General features: G+C 41.3%; 1 protein-coding gene across 2 annotated transcripts in view; it reads right to left on the bottom strand.

Moving 5' to 3' along the window:
• GLCCI1 (glucocorticoid induced 1) overlaps positions 1 to 22,348 on the bottom strand; it is a 59,794-nt gene extending 37,446 nt beyond the window's left edge. For both annotated transcript variants that reach the window (XM_086742390.1, XM_086742391.1), the window contains exons 1-2: positions 21,423 to 22,348; positions 150 to 301 (exon numbers count right to left, since the gene is read on the bottom strand). In XM_086742390.1, the coding sequence (XP_086598516.1) occupies positions 150 to 301; positions 21,423 to 21,876 (606 nt within the window). In that variant the 5' untranslated portion in view covers positions 21,877 to 22,348. The remainder of the gene's footprint in view (positions 1 to 149; positions 302 to 21,422) is intronic.
• Positions 22,349 to 22,635: the final 287 nt, after the last annotated feature.

Genomic DNA, 22,635 nt, shown 5'->3' with positions numbered 1-22,635 from the left:
TAGGGCTTTGTATTTATAACAAAGTTAAGTGAATCCACATTTCTTCAGATTTAGGTTGAGCTAAGATTCCAGATTAGGTGATAAAAGTATTAGCAGGAAGACATCCATTATATGAAAACATCTCTGTTGTCTTGTTTTACAGCTTTTACCTGAGTAGATTTATCTTTCATACATGAAGGGTAGTGTACGTGGGGATCACGTGGCCACTGTCCTGTGAGGTAAGGTCCTGTTATTGTGTCCAAAGAAGAAGTTCGCCTTATGGTACCAGAAGTTCTGATTTGCTGGGATTTTGGCCTGTCCACTGTAGAAAACCAGAACAAAATCAACAAAAAAGTCAGGCTAAATTTGATATGAAATGTTAAAAGCTAGCTATGACACACAATGGCAAGAACACATCAGAAACCTTTGTCTAGATGCCAAGCTGAAAAGAATGCCATCACATCAAAACAAATAACACCAGACAATGAAGAAAAAAAATACAAAAGAGAAAACTTAACAGGTACAAAAAACAATGCTTAAAGGTTCATATCTGCAAAGAACCAGGCTACTTATGCGAGACATTTTCATCAACAAAAAACATCAAGCAAATTTAAATTCAGTGATGATGCAACTCAGGAAAGCCAGACATATAGAAACAGAAAATATAACATAGTATCAGGATTGGGTTACTTTTGTTTGTTGGTTTGTTTTTTTCGTTTGTTTCTTTTGGTTTTTTTTAAATCATCTTGCTTAGCTTTCTAAATATTACGTTTCCTCAGGAGATAAATGTCCCATTTCTTTCTTTCGTGTACGTCATTTCATATTATTCACAAGATCCAAATACAGGCCTTAGCAAGCTGCAAGCGTGTGACTGGGTATTTCCCTTTGACACAGCTCAGGTCAAGGCAGCTACCATGTTTGTCTTCACTTATCATAGCGCCTGCAATCTTTGACTCCTCCCTGTACTTCTCTCCCCATACACCCAGATCATGGTATGCTTTTTTCGTGCATTTCATTTGGAAAGCAGAGAGTAGGGTGATTCATTAGATTATTCTTTCCCACATCAGAGTTTTACAACATGCTCTCTGGATCATCTCACTTTGTCCTCTAGGCAAAATTACTTCATATACTCGTTTTCTAGACTGTCTTGCTCACCTCTGCTAACAGAAGTTTGCAAGTGAGATTAATTTCAAGGCAGTCACATGCTATCATAGAATAGTTTGCATTGGAAGGGACCTTTAAAGGTCATCCAGTCCAACCCCCCTGCAAGAAGCAGGGACATCTCCAACCAGATCAGGGTGCTCAGAGCCCCATCCAACCTGGCCCTGAATGTTTCCAGAGACAGGGGATCTACCACACCTCTCTGGGCAACCTGTTCATGTTCCACAACTCTCATTGTAAAAAAAAAGAATCTCCCTTACATCTACTCTAAATCTACCCTCTTTTAGTTTAAAACCATTACTCCATGTCCTATTGCTAGAGGTCCTGCTAAAAAGTTTGTCCCCGTCTTTCTTGTAGACCCCCTTTAAGTACTGGAAGGCTGCAATAAGGTCTCCCCGGAGCCTTCTCTGCTCCAGGCTGAACAGCCCCAACTCTCTCAGCCTCTCTTCATTAGAAGAAGTGCTCCAGCCCTCTGGTCATCTCTGTGGCCTTCTATGGACTCACTCCAACAGGTCCATGTCCTTCTTATGTTGAGGTGTCCAGAGCTGGACACAGTACTCCAGGTGGGGTCACACCAGAGTAGAGTGGAGGGGCAGAATCACCTCCCTCGACCTGCTGGTCACACACTACACACTGATCCAACCCACCAAAATCCTACTCACCACTCAAAACTTGAGAGCAAGCCTGCTACCACACTTCTGAGCCCAAACGTGGCCACTGACCTCCCCATGCATTTTCTCTTCATGTATCATCTAGAATTCCTGGATCTCAAAAGGCAGACTCCATCATCAATGTTTTATATAGCATTAAGCACAATAATTAGGCTACAGCTTGCACTAATACAGCATGCTCATAGTTTGAGATATGAACATGATAATGTTAAAACAGATCACTTCAGAGAAATGTTGAGTTGCTGAAACAATTCATTAGCAACTCATTTTAGGTGAAGCGTTCTAAATAATGCTGTGAATTGGAAGTGCGATGGTGTATCGTGCTGCCTTTGTATAATGTAATTGCTTTGACTGCCTTATCTATAAATCAAATCCCTAAAATTTCAAACAGATCTATCCTCACAGGATTCCAGTTGTGACAAATTTGCATTTTGAGAAAGATTTCTGAACTATCAAAAGTAAATAAGCCTGAAATCCAAAATAGAGGTGACAAATTTTAAATATGAAACCAGTATTCACCTTTGCAATGAAACACAAGTGTACTTAAAGGGTGCATACCTACAAAGCATTCTTCCCACCTTCACTGTCATGCTATGGCACTACGCTACTCTCTCAGGTAGCCTGAGTTTTGAAAACGTCTCCAAAAGCTCTGTTCATTAGATACATATTATGTGCATAAAACTAGCAGGAATTCGTTTTATATGTAAGCAGTTAAGTGTGTTCTAAAAAAAACCTTTTCAAATAAGTTAGAGGCCACGCAAAGACAAACTAGCAAGACAGTGTCTGAAGACTGGGAAATAAGGACTAAACATATCTTTGCAAACTTACTGTTTAAAGTCTTACTGAAAAAAAAAAAAAAACCAAGAAAATACAAGCCCAAAACACACAAATAAAAAATAGAGAATGAACTAAGGTTCGTGTCTTGTTCTACACTCAGAGGAAAGGCAACAGCAATCCCAATATTAATAACTCACATAATTCCATTACAATCGAATGGAAACAAACACCACCAAAAGTTACTACATTTGTATTTGTCCATGGTAATCTTGGAAGCCGACTGCAGGACGTTGTCAAACCCTAAACTCAGGAGAAGGAAAGCTCAAGATGCAGTCTCATAAGTCCCTACTACCCTTCAGCATTTCTTTGAGTTTCAGGAAGCAAACTCAGAGCATCACTTCTCAACTGCATAAAGCAATCCAAGTTAAAATTAATTTAATGCCAGCTCCATTCCATTGCTGTCTGCGCTCCTTCCATCTACTTTGAGATGACATGCACAGATCTGTGAACCCACCTAGTGAAGTGATTCACTGAGTTAAAGACAAAGAAAACTAAAATGTACTCCCAAAAAGTCAAAAATACACGGTTTTCCCCATTACAGGCAGAGCTGGCATAATACAGTGGCATAAACAACCACAGAAGAGTCAGAAGGAACAACAGGGCTGCAGAAGGTCTGTTCAGTAACATTTTCAGCTCTCTTATAATACATATCCTTAGACTATAAAAAAAAAATAAAGGAGAAGGGAGCTGTCAGCATTAAATTTGAAGGAACTCCCACAAATTAGCATTTGACAAATTGTCTTGTACAGTAATGTACTTAAAGATGACTGGATGCTGCAGAACTGGACCACAACAGCAGTGGCTCAGATCAGCTTAAATTGTTTTCTAAAAATCAAAACTGCTCTCAGGATTTATTTCTTAATTTTGCTTTTATCTCCTCATTATTAAGCCCAACTTCTTGTTACTCTAGTGAGCTACTACGGAACTTTCATTTCTCCCCAAACTTTCATTACCAATGGGATTTTGATGCTACTATCATGAATATCCTTCTCCAGTTCAAATCACTTTCTCCGGATGGAAACCTCATGTTTCAGTTTTCTCACAGAGGAAAAAAAAAAAAAAAAAACCAAACAAACCAACAAACCAGAAAATACAGCAAGTACCATCTGATATCTGAAGCACTGCATCAGTTCCTGAAGTTAGTCAACAGACTTCAGCATTCAGAATGGCTTTGTCAGGATTCAGATATTTCTAAAATTACAGACTGATTTTACCCAAGTTTCAGACTACAGTTCACCTGGTGTTATCCAAGTGTATGAATTCATTTTACTGAAGTCAGAACGATTCTGTTGTCTTCCTCAGTGATGGGTCACATATCTCGCAAGGAGCTCAGCTCTAGCTCCAGAACAAGTAAAGTTAGGAACACAGCACTTCAGAAGCATAATGTTACCCGAAAAAGTTTACTAGAAATTATAAAAGCAAGATGTATGCTCATAGGAAGGCAAAATACCTCATGTCTTACTTAAAATGTGCCACAAGTTTTAACATTATGCACTTCGGAGCTATTGGTACACATTTCTAGTTATAAATGATGTTACACAAAATGACACAAGGGTCCACCTGAATACTACAGCTGGTAAAATTCGGCGTGATCCTACCTCCCAGTAGGAATCACCTAAAATAAACTTCATGAAATCATGAAATGATGGTTCTGCATGCTGCATTTGAGAGCCAAAAGAATTCTTGTTATACCACCTAGACTGACTGAAAAAGGTTTCCATTTCTCTGCCAGCAAAATGTAATTTAGTAAGAGACTAGCACATGACAGCTCTTTCAAAAAGGACATAGGGCTCAAATAAAACCATCTGCTACAGCTCTAAAATGAAGAGATTGCCTTCCCATCCAACATAGAGGCAGCTAACCTGCACATAATCTCAAAGCCATGTTCACAGTTCATTTTAGCTTAAATAATGCTTTCTGCCATGCGTGCAATGAGGAAAATCACCTGCAGCAGAAGAGCAAGATCGACAGCTAGTGTCGGCAGCATTATAAAAACTGTTTCAGCTAAATCCACCAGAGCTCATGTCAGCATCTTTTCTTCCCATCTCTCTTTCAGCACTTAGCAGATGCAGTTCCAATTTGGCCAAAACTTTTCCACTCAGATCCTTGCACGGATATATCCAGCTTATAAAGACTAAAATTATCCTAAGAACTTCTCATATGACACAGATTCCTCTGAAGTGAAAAACATGAAATAAAAATAAAATTAATTCTTCCCTAAAACTAGGAGTATTAGAATGGTCATCTCGTTACTGATGTCAGCGAACTGTAACACTCTCTGGCCAAAAGGCTAGACAACATTCTTGCAATAATATCTCTATCTTTTCTTGAAAGTTCCTCTCTAACTTAAACTATTTACCCAAGACAGCCAAGTCAGGAGACCATGAAATATCAGTACTAAATTCCACAATATAGCTTCATGAGATGTTGTTTCTCTTCAGTTCAGTTGCTAACACTCTGCAGAACCCTCTGGTTCACTTTCAGAGCTACCAGTGAAATGAGTCCCAAGCTTAGGTCTCATCTGATCCTAAAGAATTTCAGATTTTACCTAGGAAATTAATACTAACTTCAGCAGAATTTTGTCTAAATATACTAAAGACTCTTGGAAGAACTCACTTTGACGGATATTCAAGTCTGCTTAGGACTCCTTTCAAGAACCCCAAAGTAAGAGTTCAAATAGTCTGGCTTGAAAGAGATGTAGAGACTAGACATCACATTACGAAGGAGTGTTGGATATTTCCAGGACATTCCTACTAGAGATGACAACAAATTCACAACAATCTACAAACTCAATGATTCAGAAGTGCCTGCGAGAATGCCATTTAAATAATTAAGTATGTGGGAACGCAGCATGGGAAATCATAAACTAGAAACGAAAAGCTAAATATTAAGGAATTGTGACCCACAGTGACTACAAAGAATGATGGCCCAACACTTGGGTCGTGGTTACCACAGCAGTGGCTGCTGTTGAGTGCCCCACACGTCTACTCAAAAGTCCCCTCTTTGGTTACACCTTCTACAAGCACAAAAAGGGACACCTCTGCTGTTGCTTCCTCCAGACAATGATTCCTTGAGTACTACAGAAGTAAACCTTCAAAGACAAAAGAAGGAACATTCTCTGAAGAGTCTGGTCAAGCGTTTTTTTTTGCCTTTTTGTTTACTCCTGAAGTAAGTGTACAGTGATACTGTACAGATTCCTGAATGTATATTTGATTGGTCTTTTCTGCTCCAATTACATAGACGGATGGACAAACCGGTGCATGTTTATTTGCAGAATTTGTCTCTATGATATTGCAAGGAAAAAGATTGAATAATGGGGATTTAGAGGCCACTCAAAAAAAAAATTCAATCTTCATTTTCAAGAAGGCTTTTCTCTTGTAACTGGAGCCAAAATCTCTCAAGAAAAGGATTAACGAGGGATTTGGGGTCCCCTAGAAGTTTTACTCCACAGGATAGATCTATCGGCTCAAAAGACATTTCCCAGTTGCCAGTGACTGACAGACCTGTTTCTGACTCAATCTGTGAACTGGCTGAATGACTGCATTAACGGTTCAGAGTGGTGCAGAACAACAAAGAGCACACTGTTTGCCATGTACTGTTCATACAAAATAACCAAAACTAGGATTTTAAATAGCAACTTGAAAAACACTACACCTTAATATGTAATTGAATGGAAAAAAATATGAAGTTATTGCAGTCTTCCTTCTGTAATCTCAAATTAAATAGCTTAATCTATTTAATTACTTAAAACAAAACAAAATACTAGCTTTTTCAAACATTTAAAATGCAGTACAGTGCTTTGCTACCTAAGGGATATTTCTAAGAGGATATAATAAGAGGTGGTCATTTTAAGCTACCTTCTGATCCATCTCTAAAAACACTGTACATTTAGCTCAAAAAAAGCTAAATGCACCACATTGATTTTGATTCAGTTGTATCAACTTCAGAAATTATTCCCAAGTTTCTGGTTTTAGAAATTGAGACAGAGGACAACTAAAACTGAAAGAGGATGACATTCTGAAGGAACTACTCTAAATAGGCTGACAGAATTTCTTCTCATCCATAATATTGAACTGACCAAAAAAAGGCACAGAACAGCACCATAATCTAACCAAGGCTCCAGCAACCAAACTGAACAAGCAGAGAGCAGTCCATAAGATCTGCGATCTTTGCAGAGATCCAGGTTCATGAATGTGCTTTTACATCCAAGACTCTTCAGGAGAAGAAACGAGGAAAAAAAAAAAAAAAAAAAAAAAAAAAAAAAAAAAAAGACTAAGCCACTCCAAAAGGGAAGAGGTCTTCTGATTAGTCACTGAATCTAACAGGTAGACCAAGGCATTTCCTTCCATCAAGGAGGCTTTATGCATGACCCTTCAAGGACGTAGAGCTCTACCCACCTAACTGCACAAGAAGGCACAGTGCTCAGAGTTAGGTTATAGATACCCAGTGGAAGAGGGACAGACGGATGAGTCTGTAGGCATATGAATGTCACCGGATCTCCAGTTGACTCTCAAAATCTTGGTTGTCTATGCACATATGTTGAAATATGGTCTCTGCTTCATGTCCCTATTCCTCTACTCCACTCAACTACTCAACACAGTAAAATGTGACTACATACATCTTTCAGAAGTCAGATTTTGTTCACAGGAAAACTCCCCTGTTTAAAATCAACATTATCCTTAGAGATCAAGCATAGAAAGAATGCTCTCAACTCAGTAAGAAAAGTAAATAAACTATAAGGAAGAAAGTTTCAGCCCTCTAAAGCTAAGCTGTTCTTCTAACAAAGATTACTCCTCGCATGTATAGGACCTGTATACAAAAGACTAAGCATTTCATATCACAAAAGCCTGCTTTGTTCAACAGATGTAACCTACACATTCGCACTCTAACAGGACACCAGGCAGGTAAAATATTAATTCCAAACCTTACAGATTTTTATGTATTTCACATTTTTAGAATATATTTTTCTTTGTCAGGTTATCACTTCAAACTTAAATGCTAAACAAATACCTAAATTTAGTATTATTTACTGAAATGTTCCTACTTTTAAAAGTTAAAACAAAATTGATTGCAGCTCAGCAGCTAAGTTCTTGGGAAAAAGAGGCCATCGAAACACAATGAACCATTAACTGCTCTGCACTTCTGCAGGTACAGAGAACTTTCTTCATTTTAGTTCATTAATTTAGATCTGCTGAATGATAAATTTACCCCAATATTGAGAAATGAACTGAGAACCAAAAAGAGCACTAAAGCTGGCTTGTTTTATTTTCTTCCAGTATATTAATAATTAAAATCTTGAAGGAAATTATAAACATGTGCAATTAATTCAGTAACCAAAGATAACACCATCTTTGCTGAATAAACTTGATGATTCTGAAGGGATTCTTTTTGTTATAATGATAATACTTACAATTTAACAAAACTTAGAAAAGTGAGGGGTTTGTACACCTTTAATCTAATTCCACTGTCTATCAAAATGCAATTGGACATAACTGAGAGTAAAAGAAAACCTTAAAAATCAGAAGGCCTGATTCACAATTTTCACAATCAAAATACACAAAGAACTGTAATCAATGCACAGTAGGCTATACAATGCCATCATAACAATCACCAATGATTACAGATAGAAAGAATTCTCCTAGCTAGAGCTAATTATACTAAACAAGAAATATTTTTTTCTGAAAAAAATACTGAAAAATGGAAACGCAAAACCAGATTAAAATTGATTGCTTAAATGAGGCTGCCCAACCTTGCTGATTAAATAAATGATCTCATCATTATCAGTTAAGTCATAGAAACAAAGGACTAGAAACAACTTCCTAAATCAGGAGCCCAGTTCTCAACTACCACTGACATAACACATAGAATCACTAAAAAACAGATTACAAACTCAGTGTTACAGCACCTGGATATTTTGCCCCCACAATTCCTACTGGAAAAGTGTTCCATGAAGATACTTTTTTTTTCCCCCCTGACTGTTTCAGGCCTTCTTATAAGTTTACACAAACACTTATGTTGTCAAACCAATCCACCCATTTGTGTCCTAGCACTAACAGAGTTCTTCCTTCCCACTTCTCCATCCCCTTCCTCGCTCACTTGGATTCAGATAAAGCAATTGTATTTTTATTCAGTCCATTTTTTTTTTTTATCATCACATGGTTAAACTCCTAACCTAGTAGTCCTTCTCTGAGTCTACTCCAGTTTGATTTTACCTTTCCTAAATTGCGGAGCACCAAAACCGTGCGCAGTATCCCAGATGATGTCTCAGCAAGCCCCTGTGCAGCTCATTTCTGCAAGACCTGATCTGTGTCCAGTACTTTTTCAGTCACTTCATGTTGGCAGTTTAGAGATCTCACCATCACCCAACTCCATCTGCCAGCATTTTCAAATTACATGTCCCCACTTACAAGAAAAGATATTCTGCTCAAGTACAACCTCACATACATAAATCTCCAATTTTTACTTTTAAATGTCACTTTCAAAAATTATTATTTCAAGTCCCAAGGTCCTTCAACTCTTGTTGCATAGTCTTCCTGTGTACTAATTAAATCTCTTGAAATTCATCAACAGTTTCATCACCCTCATTTTAAAATTTGCCTAAGCAGATAAGATCTACTTCCCGTCTAGAAAATCAGTTCTCTTATCAAAACCACCAGGTTAGCACAACACAATCTGGAAAGCTCATTTTGCACTTTAGCATTTCTTGCTGCTTTCCACCATCTCTTAGAATTTCTTCTGAAGTTTCACCTATAGCTGAAGTTACACCAACAGATCTGCACATTTTAGAACTGGACTCGAAATTTTTCATATTGTAAAACCATCAGCAGCATCATCTCTGCTATACTCGGGTATCCATTCTCTAAATGGTGTCACCTCCTAGTCAGAAGACTGCCTTAGAAAGTTGAAGGTAAGCGTGAACTTCTGAGTGGGCTTTTCTAGAATCCTGCAACGGAGATCACTGAAGTGACTTTACTAAAGTCTGCAAACTCTATTTATTATAGTCTCAGTATATCCTAATTCCATATCACCCTCTCCCTTAAAATTTCTTTTTTGGTTTTTTTTGGTATCTTCCTGGGTTAAAAATAAGTGTCCTTATTGCAAGTTGATTACTTATACTTTGTCCTGGTGAGCAGCAAGCATTGAACAAATGCCTGTGCTAATTCCTCTCAGATTTTTGCTACAATTCGTTGGAGCTGATTTGGAAACCATACATTCCAGCAAATCAATCTCAGATCATCCTTAATCTCTTTTTTCTTGGTACCAAATGGCTACAACTACTTTTTCCTGATTTTTCTATTTGCACATTTCTATCATCTGTCTTAAAGCACACAACGTCCAAGTCTGTTTGGGTTTTAACAATTCTCAGCTAAGATTCACTTTCTGACTGATAATGTGACATTCTTTTCTCAGTTCCTCCCGCTGTTTCTTGCGGGCTCTCTGCTTATTCCTAGCAGCCTTTTTGAGATAAGCATCCATGCAATCAGATCACATGCTTGAGTTTTTCTGATGTCTGAAAGATCCCAATAATGTTAACATTTTTCATTAAAACAGATTCTCTCCATATTCAAGTCAGAGCAATCCTGTTTAGCCAAATTTTCAAACTATTTCCTTCTGAAATCTGAAACTTTACTCCAGATTTATAAATTTTAGAACATACCTCTATGTAGGATTTTTTTGTTTGCTGTATATGCATGTAAATTTGCATGATTAAAAGAGGCCTAACTGCAGAAAACATCTAACATTTATTGTATATACAATGTCAACAGATCCATTTCTTCTGCTTCTCCCAGATTTTAAAGTTGCCAGACTAGGTAATTCCTATCTTCAGTGCAGCCAAACTGAGTTTCTACTATAACTCTTGCAATCAAAAGATCTCTCTGCATTCTCCAACTTTGTATCAAAGGTTACACATACAACTAAATAAAACTGTAAGACTCAAATAATCTTAACAGGTTCTCAATAGTTCCTTTTTTGGAAGAAATTAAGGTAGATGTATACAGCAGTTTCAGAAAAATTTGAGAAATTTTAAACAAAAATTTAAACAATATATGGACTGCACTCTTCAACACACAACTTGGTTTGAAAGCACAAATCTCTCTTTCTACAGTAATGACCAAGTATTATCCGGATCTTCAGTGTGCACAACCTCCTAAATTGAATATGTGTCTCCAGTCATTTCCTTGTACGGACATTTCTCAAATACACATTACTTTTCAACTTCCATTTAATTACATTTTTGCCCATGAGAGATTTTTCTCTACCAGATTACGACTTTTTTGTGCTCCTCTTGAAAAGAACATGAAGTATTTAAAATGTATTTTATGGTTTCTTCGTGGGGGAAGAAAACACTGCAAAGATGGATTACTCAGGGCAGAGTATCAGGTATAGTGAAGGTGGAATAGCAGAGAACTCAGAGTATGAAAGAAAGGATGCATAAGGGTATTCCACTGTCAATTGCCACAATTAAGCAAACACAGCTACCAGTTAAGAATGAAAATTTAAAGACCTTAACCAAAATTTACTTCTGTGAAGACAGCTTCTCCTTTAACCTGGCAGCTTCCCAACTACTGTGTAAACCTAAGTCTTGTTCTGCATTCTTCAGCAGTTAGCTGATATTTTTAGAGTCACACTGTTCAAAGTCTGTTCTGGGATACTCAGCATAAATCTCGGTTTAATTTTTAGTGAGCAAGTCGACTCTCCATTACTTTGAGTAACAGAAAATTAAGATATCAGGTATAACAGAAAGGTTTTGAATTATATATGACATGCTGAATATGGAAGTATAACACCTAACTGCACAGAGTCAACACCACAAAGCCACTGGGATGTTGCAATGTACTTTCCAGCGCTCCAGACTCCAGTAAGACTGATTAGCTGACACACAGCGCTGAATTTAAGCTGACTTTGTGTGTGAGAACCGCAGTCACCAAACCCTTCCAAAGCACAGACTGCACCACATTGATACCTGCTATAATCATCAGCATCTTCCAGTCCTACTGGGCTCTGTCGTGCTGTGCAGAAGGAGCGGTAGCGAGACCACACTGAATACCTACAGAGACCCACAGGTCTTGTAGAGCCACTCACCAGCTCCTCCACGCTGTGTCAGTGGCCTGAGTTCTGGGAAGATGGTGCAAAATTTCCAAGGCTTATCCATCAACTTTTCTGACCCAGCATGGGTACAGCGCTTTACCTAATGAAAGCAACTGCACTGTTATCCTCGGATATCGTATGTTCACAAACCCAGGCATATATATCTGCACTTAGGTGATCTGGTCCCAAAAAGCCAATGGCTGACTGCATGTCATACTTTGAAGAACTGGGCTTTGTATTTATGGGCTACTTTCTGCAGATTAGGATTAACAGAATTAGCTAGTGATTGAGCATTGAATAACCAGAATTCATTTTCTGATAAGAAAACATTATTTCCAAATCACAGTTTGTTTTCCAAATGCTGACGTGATCTTTTTTTTAGTACTGCACATATATTAAAATGTTTAGTTTTTTCTAACCATTAAGTCATTTTAAAAAATGTAGATGTACAGGTAATTCAGCTAGCCAGCCTTCACAAAGTATTTCTATCACGACTCCAGAACAGGCACTATACACCAAACCACCAGAGATTAAAAGGCACACACGATAACAACACCCATTTTGCCACACATTTAAACGGTTCACAACAGAGTGGTTACTGTTACAGAAAACATTTCCAAAAGACAGACTTATACCTACTAAAACAATATTAAAATTCATATACCTACAGAAAGGAGCTTCAAGTTTGTGGCCAGTGATCTTGCAATGACCAGTCAAGCCAGTCAGACATGAGTGTTAACCCCTGAAATTCAAAGTTTGTCTACAACTTATCTCTTTGCTTAATGACTGGTAGTGAGAGTGTAGGAAAGGAGGATGAAGCTAACCTTTTTCAAACAGCTGACTTGCACTGTTCAAGGAATGGGACACATACCTTAAAATTCCAGTTTAGACTATCTCAAGGCAGAGTGAGAAGAAAATATTCTACAGTGGATTTTAGATTATTCAAAACCATGATGGAACTATCATACTGTTCTGAGTCACCACTCTAATGAGCAAAATATGAGACACATTCTTCCTAAAGAGGAAACAAAATATGTAGTGTGGGTAAAACTAGTTTCAGGTTGTGCAAAATAAATGGCATATAAGAACCTGTGTTGTTAATCACTCATTTGTATTTGATCCAGAGAGTAACATCCATTGCAAAGAGCTACTACTCAATTTAGCACTAGCAGCAATGAAAGTTAAATCCTTATAACATCAACATCTGTGTCATCACTTACTGTTAGGGCACACGAAACACTAAATAAAAAGGTCTAATCAATATAGTATCTTGCATTAAAGTTTCAAAAATCATAAAATAGTTTGTGTTGGAAGGGACCTTTAAAGGTCACCCAGTCCAACCTCCCTGCAAGAGGCAGGGACATCTTCAACTAGATCAGGTTACTCAGAGCCCCATCCAACCTGGCCCTCAATGTTTCCAGGGATGGGGCATCCACCACCTCTCTGCGCAACCTGTTCCAATGTAAAGAAGATGCTCCATCTTCTTTACCACTCTCAATATATTTTGTTTTTCTTTATGTCTAGTCTGAATCTACCTCCTATCTTGAAACCATTGCCCCTTGTCCTATTGCAACAGGCCCTGCTAAAGAGTTTCTCTCCGCCTTTCCTGTAGGCCCTGTTGAGGTACCGTAAGGCTGGTATGAGGTCTCCCCAGAGCCTTCTCTCCAGGCTGAACAGCCCCTACTCTCTCTCTTCATCAGAAGAGGTGCTCCAGCCCTCTGAACATCTTTGTGACCCTCCTCTGGGCTCCATCCAACAGGTCCACACACTTCTTATATTGGTGGCTCTGGAGCTGGACACAGTACTTCAGGTGAGGTCTCACGAGAGCAGAGTAGAGGGGCAGAATCACCTCCCTCAACCTGGCCACACTTCTTTTGAAGCAGCCCAGGATGCGGTTGGCTTTCTGGGCTGCAAGCGCACACTGCCAGCTCATGCTTAGCTTCTTGTACACCAGTACCCCCAAGTCCTTCTCCTCAGGACTGCTCTCAATCCATTCTCCACACAGCCTGTATTTATGCTTTGGATTGCCCTGACCCATATGCGGGACCCTGCACTTGGCTTTGTTGAACTTCATGAGGTTTGCACAGGCCCACCTCTCCAGCCTGTCATGGTCACTCTGGATGGCATCCCTTCCCTCCAGCGTGTTGACTGCAACACACAGCTTCGTGTCGTCAGCAAACTTGCTGAGGCTGCACTCTATTCCACTGTCCACATCGCCAACAAAGATGTTGAACAGCACCACTCCCAATAATGACTCCCAAAGAATGCCACTTGTTGCCAGTTCCCACTTGTACATCAAGCCATTGACCTCAACTCTGAGTGTGGTCATCCAGCCAATTCCTTATCCACCAAGTGGTTCATCCATCAAATCCATGTCTCTGCAGTTTAGAAACAAGGATGTCATGGAGAATAGTGTCAAATGCTTTGCACAAATCCAGGTAGATTATGTCAGTTGGTCATCCCTTGTCCACCAGTGCTGTACCTCCATCACAGAAGGCCATCAAATTGGTCAGGCATGATTTGCCCTTAGTGAAATCATGTTGTCTGTCACCAATCACCTCCTTATTTTCCATGTGCGTTAGCATGGTTTCCAGGAGAATCTACTCCATGACGTTGTCAGACAGAGGTGCGACTGACTGGCCTGTAGTTCCCCAGGTCTTCCTTGTTTCCCCTTTTAAAAATGGGGGTTATGTTTCTCCTTTTTCAGCCAGCGGGAAGCCAAGCTCGTAACAATTTATTACATACTGGGAAGTATATATTGTCTCCAAAGCAGCAATACCTAATATGGGAAGCTAATTAAGAGATCTACTGCTACAAAAAAATGAAAACTTTCTATTAAAATTGTCTTCCATTGACTCAACACCAACTTGTGAAGCTAATCTCCATGTACAAATTGTGCAGAAAACAGTTACTGCTTGAGTCTAGACACCCATACCTTCTGGGGTTCCCCCCCCCCCCCCCCATCACAGAAAGCTAATCTGTTTTTAACAGGTCAATAGTCAATAGCTTAGTAGGATACAGCAGGAACAGCAGCATGGCATGACGTGGCCTATCTGCGTTTCCCTCCCCAAGATAGACTTCCAGTAGCTACATGTCCTCTTCAGTCTTACTAACATCAGAAGACAGTCTTAGCAAAGTCATCACCAGAAAGTTCAAGGCGATTGTGTAAGGGTACAGCTCTGGTCCTAAATCCATATTCACACAGCTGGGAGAGCAGGAAAGGGTTCGCAAGAGAGCATGTATTTCAATCTCAGCCACGGGTGAGTGCTTCCATGGACGAGATCCTAGCTTCAGAAAAATAACAGACTGACTCACCATTCAAAAGGATTGATATCACACACTGTATCATGATACTTTGTGTGGCATCCATGCTGCAGAAGTCTCAAACTGTGATCCCTTTCAGTATCCATCAGCTATTTTCAAGCTTTAGGATTTAATTCCTGATTCAAAAATACAATACAATACAAATAATACAAATTAGTGGTGGTGAACTTCAGAGTCAAATCAGGAGGAGAGGAAAAATTAAAGCTTAACTGAAGAACAATCTAACGTTCGGGAAGAAGTAAATACACACTCAAAATCTAAGAATTAGATTATTAAGTATAAACACTCATTTTCCTTCAATCTAATCTCCAATTCTCTTCACTTTGCAATTGCCCACACCATAAAAATGGTGGCACAAAGGAAAAGGGGATAATCTCAGGACAAGTTGCTGTGGATGTATCCCTTCTAACAATAAGGTTTAAGTAAGAAGGTTTAAGTAATGAGTTTGAAATAACAAGTATTATTTTACTTGCCTGAAAATGCCTTAAGCCGTTGTTTAAGCACTACAAGTTTACAAGAGAGGCAGCGTTGAAAGAGAGAACTCAATGCATTTAAATATTAACATTAAAGCAAGATGATGATCGTTAACACAGTTAACTATCTCAAGTCTTGAGTAAAATTTTCCAGCTACTACAGGGTACTTTTTTTCATCAGTATAAGATACTTTTCAAAAAAATGCTAGTTGATGTTTAAACCCTACTATATTAACAACTTTGCTTGAACATATGCTAAGCCCATGGAGAACCAACCATTGGTGTCAAGTGTTGGCAACACTTTTCTCTACTCAAGATATTGCCAACTGATTTAAATAAGAACTCTCACTTTTCACTGTGGAAAAAACCCACAAAACTATTGCCAACTAATACTCATACTAATACTAATTACTCAACTGATGAGCCCCATTAAAAAATTATTTCAAACATTCACTTAAACTGAAACATTGAGGAGCATATACTTTATTTCCAATAGGTTTTGCATTGTTACTATTGCTTCCAATCCAGGTTGAACTGAAATTTCAGGATTACTGCATCAGTTATCTTTTGGGTTTTTTTTTTTATTACAATCTCTGGAGTAATAGCATAAGCCCCATTTTAAAAGTAATAGCTTTCTACTGTGAATTTCAGCAATATAGCAAAGCTCAACAACTTATTATGTGTCAGTCTACACTTGGCAAACACTTTTTCTAAGATTCTGCAATGCATTCCCTTGATCTACACTCCCCACACTTTAAGATGTATTTTAAGAACCTCCATTTACCCCACCACCATGGGAAAGAAAATAATAAAAAACAGGAACCATGACTTTCAGAAACCAAATTTCAGTATTAGCCACTGTTTTACTATGCATAGATGTTGGCAAGTAACTCCAGTTTGGCCATATGTAACACGCTAATGCTTGCTTACATCCAAAGAATAAGAATTAAAGGTCAAGTAGTGATTTAAAAATAGATGAATACATATACTTTATAACTTTTTTTCCATGGGGCAGGGAGGTGCCTTCTTAATAGCTAATGCCTTGCTACAGTATCACTCAAGTTCAATAGAGAAAACACCTTTCTATTTTTCCTTCCTGCAGTTAACACCTGAAAAAAGCTAAACTAATTTGTCATATGAAATGTATTTATTAAGTACATCTAATATACTACTCTCATTTAAAGTTATAATGTTAAAACATGTAACTAAAGCCTTTGAGTTCAAGACAACTGGTTCAGATTTAGCCAGTGTCTTTCATTTCACCATATTATATTCCAATGAAAGCTATTTTGGGAAGAAAGAGGGACAAAGCTGGAGCAAAACCGTTTTGGCCGTACAATTATGGGAATACTGCTATTATTCAGGCATCAGGAAATAGGAAGTGTCACAAAAATTACTTCCTTACCTACATTTGTTAGAAATAAAGTAGAGATCTTCTTGATCTCTGGTATAAATGCTTATGATGCCAAAATATTGGATGGCTTGAATCCAGGATATTAAAATAGTTCTGCCTTTTGAAGTCTGGATTTTAGGTTTTTTAAACACTGATATCCCTTACAAGTCTAGAGATCAGCAATATTGTCTGTCTGACTCCACCAGCCTTTTATCTACCAGCGTAACAACAGATATACACACTTATTACTCAGAACTGGGTTATGCAGTTGTTTTGCATCTTTTTCAATTCCTTTCTCTTACTAATGTTGGAGACACTTCAAGAGTTATTTTGGGAAGTAAAATATATTTGGAACCCTGAAGAGCTAAACTGATAACAATATTTTTCAGATGTCCTTAAAACTAATCTTTTTCCATCCCAAGTTTCAGAGGCAAAGGTTTATATTATAAACTATGTAAGTTTCAAAAATATAAAGCATAATATTACAGTACCACCAGAGTTAACACTAAACAAATCTAAGCATTTGATGAAAGCAATATTGAGCTTGAATCATACAGAAGTCATTTACACTCTGCTTGTATACAAAACATTACACATCATGTGAAAAAAACAAACTAAACAGGAAATCTACTCTTATATTTATACAAGCTACTTTACATAACAGAAACTACTGATTTTACCCAGGTGAAGCAAGAAAGAAAACAACTTGCTTATCTTCTGTAAAACTTAAGTGTTCAGAAGCAAGTAATATGTTTTGTTTGACCAGTTCAAATCATTCTTTTTGCATTATTATTGAAATGTCCTTTGTCATAAACCACGCCACTTCACATTCCGTTGAGGTTACATTTATGCGATCAGAGATGTATCAGATCTATTCCCTCCAAGAAAACCATGTGTTGTTACATTCAGCCAGACACTTTTAACATTGCCAACTCTCTGAAACATGAATACAGGCTATAAAAACATATTTACATAAGGAATAAACATGTTTAAGAAAAAAAAGGAAAGGAGTAGATTCACACAGTGCAGGTTTATCCTACAATATCAGAAGTTTTCTCCCCCTCTTTCTTCCTTTTTTAGCACCTTGAAATTAGTACATAGCATTCATAATTTCTCATCCATGCAGCATCAATACTAACCAAATGCAAATACTGGCAGCGATTGTTTCCCAAGAACTACAAATCCCTAAATTTGCTTAAAGAAGATATCTTCAAATTGTTAATATTCTAAACACGTGGGGTTTTGCTGAAGAACAAAAACATTTATGGCATCCTAGAAAGAAGAGAAAGAAAAGATGATAATGAGAGAAGAAACAGAGCATGCTGCTTCCATTCATGTAGTAGTGATGTCAATGCCTGCAATGGTAGTTGCTGTGACCTGTGGAGGCTCAAAGCTGGACTGTTTTCACAGAAATCTCCTTTATAAAAAGAATCTCTGGTAAATCACTAACATATCCACAACAAGATGGCTTAGTAGGATAGGCAGTTCAAGGAATCTATACTGGAAACGGCTGAAAGGAGGTGGGGAAAGGCCAAGTGTCTTAAGAAAAAACATCTATCCATCAGAATCACAAGCAGTCTCCAGGAGGAGCATATTTGTGAAACAATCTAAGTCAGACTGCAGAGCCAAAGACAAACACATCTCCTGCTCTGGTGAGAAAAACAACAGGATTATACCTAGAGCCTAAGCTCACATTTTACAGCAGTGGGAAATGGTTTTTAAAAACTGACAAATAAAAAACTTAATCAAGTTGCTTTCTCAAGACTTGCATACTGATAACAACTATAAATAGCTGGAGTAGCACATTGTTTAACAAGCTGCAGCAAGATGGTCCATGTTTCAAAACATTCCCCCCCCCTCCCGCCCCCAAGTCCTCCATTATTACTGCAGCAGTCCTCCGGTTCAGCAATCAATTTCCTACACACTACCACCACCGTACTGACTCGCAAACGTCGTTTTTAGTATCTGTACATCTTATATTAAAATGCTGGGAACAAGCAAGGAAACAAAGGCAAAATCGTGCCCCATGGCATGCAACTGTATTCCAGATTGTGTAAAAGCAGATCTAGGTTCTAGAGTTGTTTTTTTTTCATAACCTTTTTTCATTTGCAAGACCAAAGGAATAGGGTATCTTATTACCCTTGCCTGCTAGAAAATGGTGCCTGTATTTCAGTAAAATAAAGCTGTTGACGTGTGCAATTGTGGTCATTATTAGGGCGATCACGTTGTTTTCATTCATTCATTCAGGATTTGCTAGAGGATGTCAGCTTCTGCAGCAGCAGCTGGCTTGACCTGGAGGAGGGGGAACAAATTCCTCGCAGCGCATACAGATTACAGGGTGCATTTCTTGACGAACCATTTATGATTTTATACGTTGGACTCATTAAATCGACTTAAGCCATGTACACTGCCGATGTGGTTCACCATGAGGCAAGCTCAAACAAGTTTAATGATGGAAAAGTCATTCAGTACTAATTTATAGTCTGATTTATTAAGGCTAAAATAGCCCACAGATGAAGATGACTGAAACCACTTTCTAAAATTAAAGTTTCCCCTCCAACAAAAAAAATCCCTATGTAACAATGAAATACTTAACAGCTTTGCAGTATTTTTCCTTGCTTGCAGGTAAGCGCCCACGTCCCTCCCTCTTCAATACACCTTAAGTGTAGACCTTTATACACTGCACCACTACAATGTTTTCCTCAGGCTTCCCATAATTAAATAATTTACAGTATTCATCACCAGCACCATCACTATTCATATGCACTGATTTTTGTTTGTTTTGTCTAGTTTCCCATTAGCATTTTCCAAAGGTTAAAGAAGGAGGAAAAAAAAAAAGAAACCTATGTTTCTTATTTCATGCAGTGGGAAAAATCTGATCTTTAAAATTTTAAATAAAGCTTGAATGAAGCAAAACCACTGAAGCTCAGTTCCATTTTCAACCATGCAAAAGCTTCTGCATAAACAGACGATCTTTTTGAGAAAGAAGTTATGAAGTATCTCTGTTCAGATAATAACTCAGCCAATTTAGTCATCTGCATAAGCACTGTATTGGGTAAATTAACGCCATGCGTAACTGGCAGTGACATCTTGCTCATTTGCAAAACGCTGCCCGTGTCCTAGGACCGTTCTGATGACAGGGATTTGCCAAAGTTACAAATACTATGGACTGTAAGGTTTTACTACACATTAAAACTGAAAGGAGAGGGGTGGGGAGAAGGTAACAGATTCCACTGCTACAAAACACGTTGGCAACCAACACAGACCACAATTTGCCATAGAAATGAAACACAGGAAGACTTAAGGAAGGGACACAACAAGCGAGGGGTACTGAACCACACAAAACGTTCCCAGAAAAAGAGACGAGGTGTGACACCTGATAGCTATGCATAAAAAGTGCATTTAGTCCGACTCATTCAACTGCTAAAGTGACGGGGGAAGGGGGAGGTAAGATGGCCACTGCCACTTTAACACATTCAATAATTTAACAGACAACCTGACGCAATTTAAGTTGGACTTGCTGGGAATCAATTTTACATTTTGAACTTTACAGGCCTATTTTGGCAACGTTATGTTTGCTTGTGGTGTTTTTTGGTTGTTTTGTTGGTTTTTTTTTTTTTTTACAGTCTCAAGGATTCAGTATTAAATATCACAAGGAGACTGCGTTGTTTGTTTTTAAGCGTCTCAATATGGGAATTTCCTTTTTGTTTTGGAGTCTGCTCTTGGAAACGTAACATATTTTAACCTGTTACAGAAATGCAAGTTTCTTCGCACTCAGAGCTGGGCTGTGACACCCCAGATACAAATCTAAGCCATTAACAACCCGTACTAAATAATTACACCTGTGGGCAGGGGAGAGGCTTTGACTTTACGCTCGTCCCTCCATCGCACCCTTCCGCTTCCACAGCCCCTGCGGGAGGGCGGGAGCGGTGCCCCGGGAGCCGCTCCCCTCCGCGGAGGGGCTGGGTCGGGCTCGGCTGTGACCCGCAGGGGTGCAGGGGGGCCGCCCCCATCTCCGCTCCACCGGGGAAGCGGCTTCCTCCCGAGACCGGCGCTGGCCGGCGGGGCGGGGGGAGGAGGGGGCTGTTTTTCCCAAGCTAGATCGGAGGAGGAGGATGATGACATTTAAGGGCTCACCCCCCTCGGCGGGACGAGGTGCTTTCCGCCACTCGGTTGCTGTGCGGGCAGGCCAAAGCCGGGTACGGCACCTGCCCCGCTCCCTCGGGGGTGGTGGTGGGGGGTGTGTTGGGGCTCACCCTCGACCCCCAGCCGCTCTTTAAGACTCCAGCGGGGCTGCTCTCGCCGGGCCGAGCCGGCAGCGCCCCCGGCCTCCCACCTGCGCTGCCCGGGGGGTCGGGCAAGGCACACCCCCTCGCACCGGGGGGGCTAGGGAGGGAGGTACCCGAAGGCAGGGCGGCCCCGGCCCCGCCAGCACCCCCAGGGGGGAGGAGGGGGGCAGGGAAGCGGGACGCTGGCTTTGTCCCGGTGCGTTACCTCTGTACACCGGGGAGCTGGGGCTCCGTCTCTCAGGTGAGCTGCTCCTCCTGCTGCCGCCGCCGCTCTCCGGCGAGCGCCGCTGCCTGCCCTTCGCCCTGCCCGGCTCCGCCGCGCCGCCTCCCGCCGCCAACGGTGGCGTCGCGCTGGGCGGCGGCGGGCTGCCTCCGCCGCGACCCCCGCCGCCACCCGGCCCGGTATTGCTGCCCACCGAGGCGGAGGGGGACCGGGTCGGGCTGTGCTGGTTGCCCCGCAGGAGCTGGTAGGGGACGGTCGCTCGAATGGGCTGGAGAAGGCGGCTGGTCCCCGCCGCGCCTCCCCCGCCGCCGTTACCGGGGCCCCCGGCCGCGCCGCCGCCGGCAGTGGGGGACCCGGCGGCGCCGCGCCTCATCCTCTGAGGCGGGGGCTGGTGGTGGGACGGGGGAGTCTGCGAGGAGCTGGACGAGGAGGACATGGCTGGGATGCGCAGGACCCGGAGGGTCACTCGCTCCAGCGGCTACGGGGGGTCCGGACTCGGCCCCCCGCATGCACCGGCCGCCGGCGGGGGTGTGGGAAGGGGGGGTGGGGATGGGAAGAGGGGTGGAGGAGGAAGGGAGGGAGAAGAAGGAGGGAGGGGGCGGGACAAGCGCTTTACGGCCCGAGGGAGTCTCCTCGCCGCCTGCCCAGCTGCCCCCGGCGCTTCCTATCGGCGACGGCGGCTTCTCCCACGCCAGGCTGTGGCCATCGCTGCCCGCCCCAGCGTCGTGGGCACCGGGGGCGCTGCCGAGCCCCGCGGCCGCTCACATCGTACGGCGCTGCCGGCTCAGGGCGGTGGGGCGCGACGAGGGCGCAGGCAGCCGGAGGGGATGGGATGGGGAGGGGGGGAGGCACTCGCAGCCAGCTCCAGCTCCTGCCCCCGCCAGTGCTCGGGAGCTGCGGCCAGCACCATCCGCTCTCCACGCCGCCCTGCCTCCGAATGGCAACGCACAGCCCCGACGCCCGGCCGCGACGGGCAGGGGCGGCGGGCACGCACGCCTATTGGGCGCCACCGCCGCGCCAGCTCAGACTCCATTGCCCGTCGGCCGTGTCGCTCTCGGTTCTCCACCAATGAGAGGGCGGTGTCACGCGGCGAGAGGGCGGGGCGGCGTGGTGGGGCGGGTCCGCCGGCGGGGGGAGGCGGGCTGAGGGAAGTGGGATGTGGCGGCCGCGGGAGGGGCGGGGAGGCGGTGCGGGG

Source organism: Chlamydotis macqueenii, chromosome 2 (assembly GCF_036417535.1).
Source record: "Chlamydotis macqueenii isolate bChlMac1 chromosome 2, bChlMac1.mat, whole genome shotgun sequence".
In the NCBI taxonomy this organism is placed as follows: Eukaryota; Metazoa; Chordata; class Aves; order Otidiformes; family Otididae; genus Chlamydotis; species Chlamydotis macqueenii.
The sequence above is the reverse complement of the archived record's forward strand: the minus strand, read 5'-3'. Positions and strand labels throughout refer to the sequence as shown.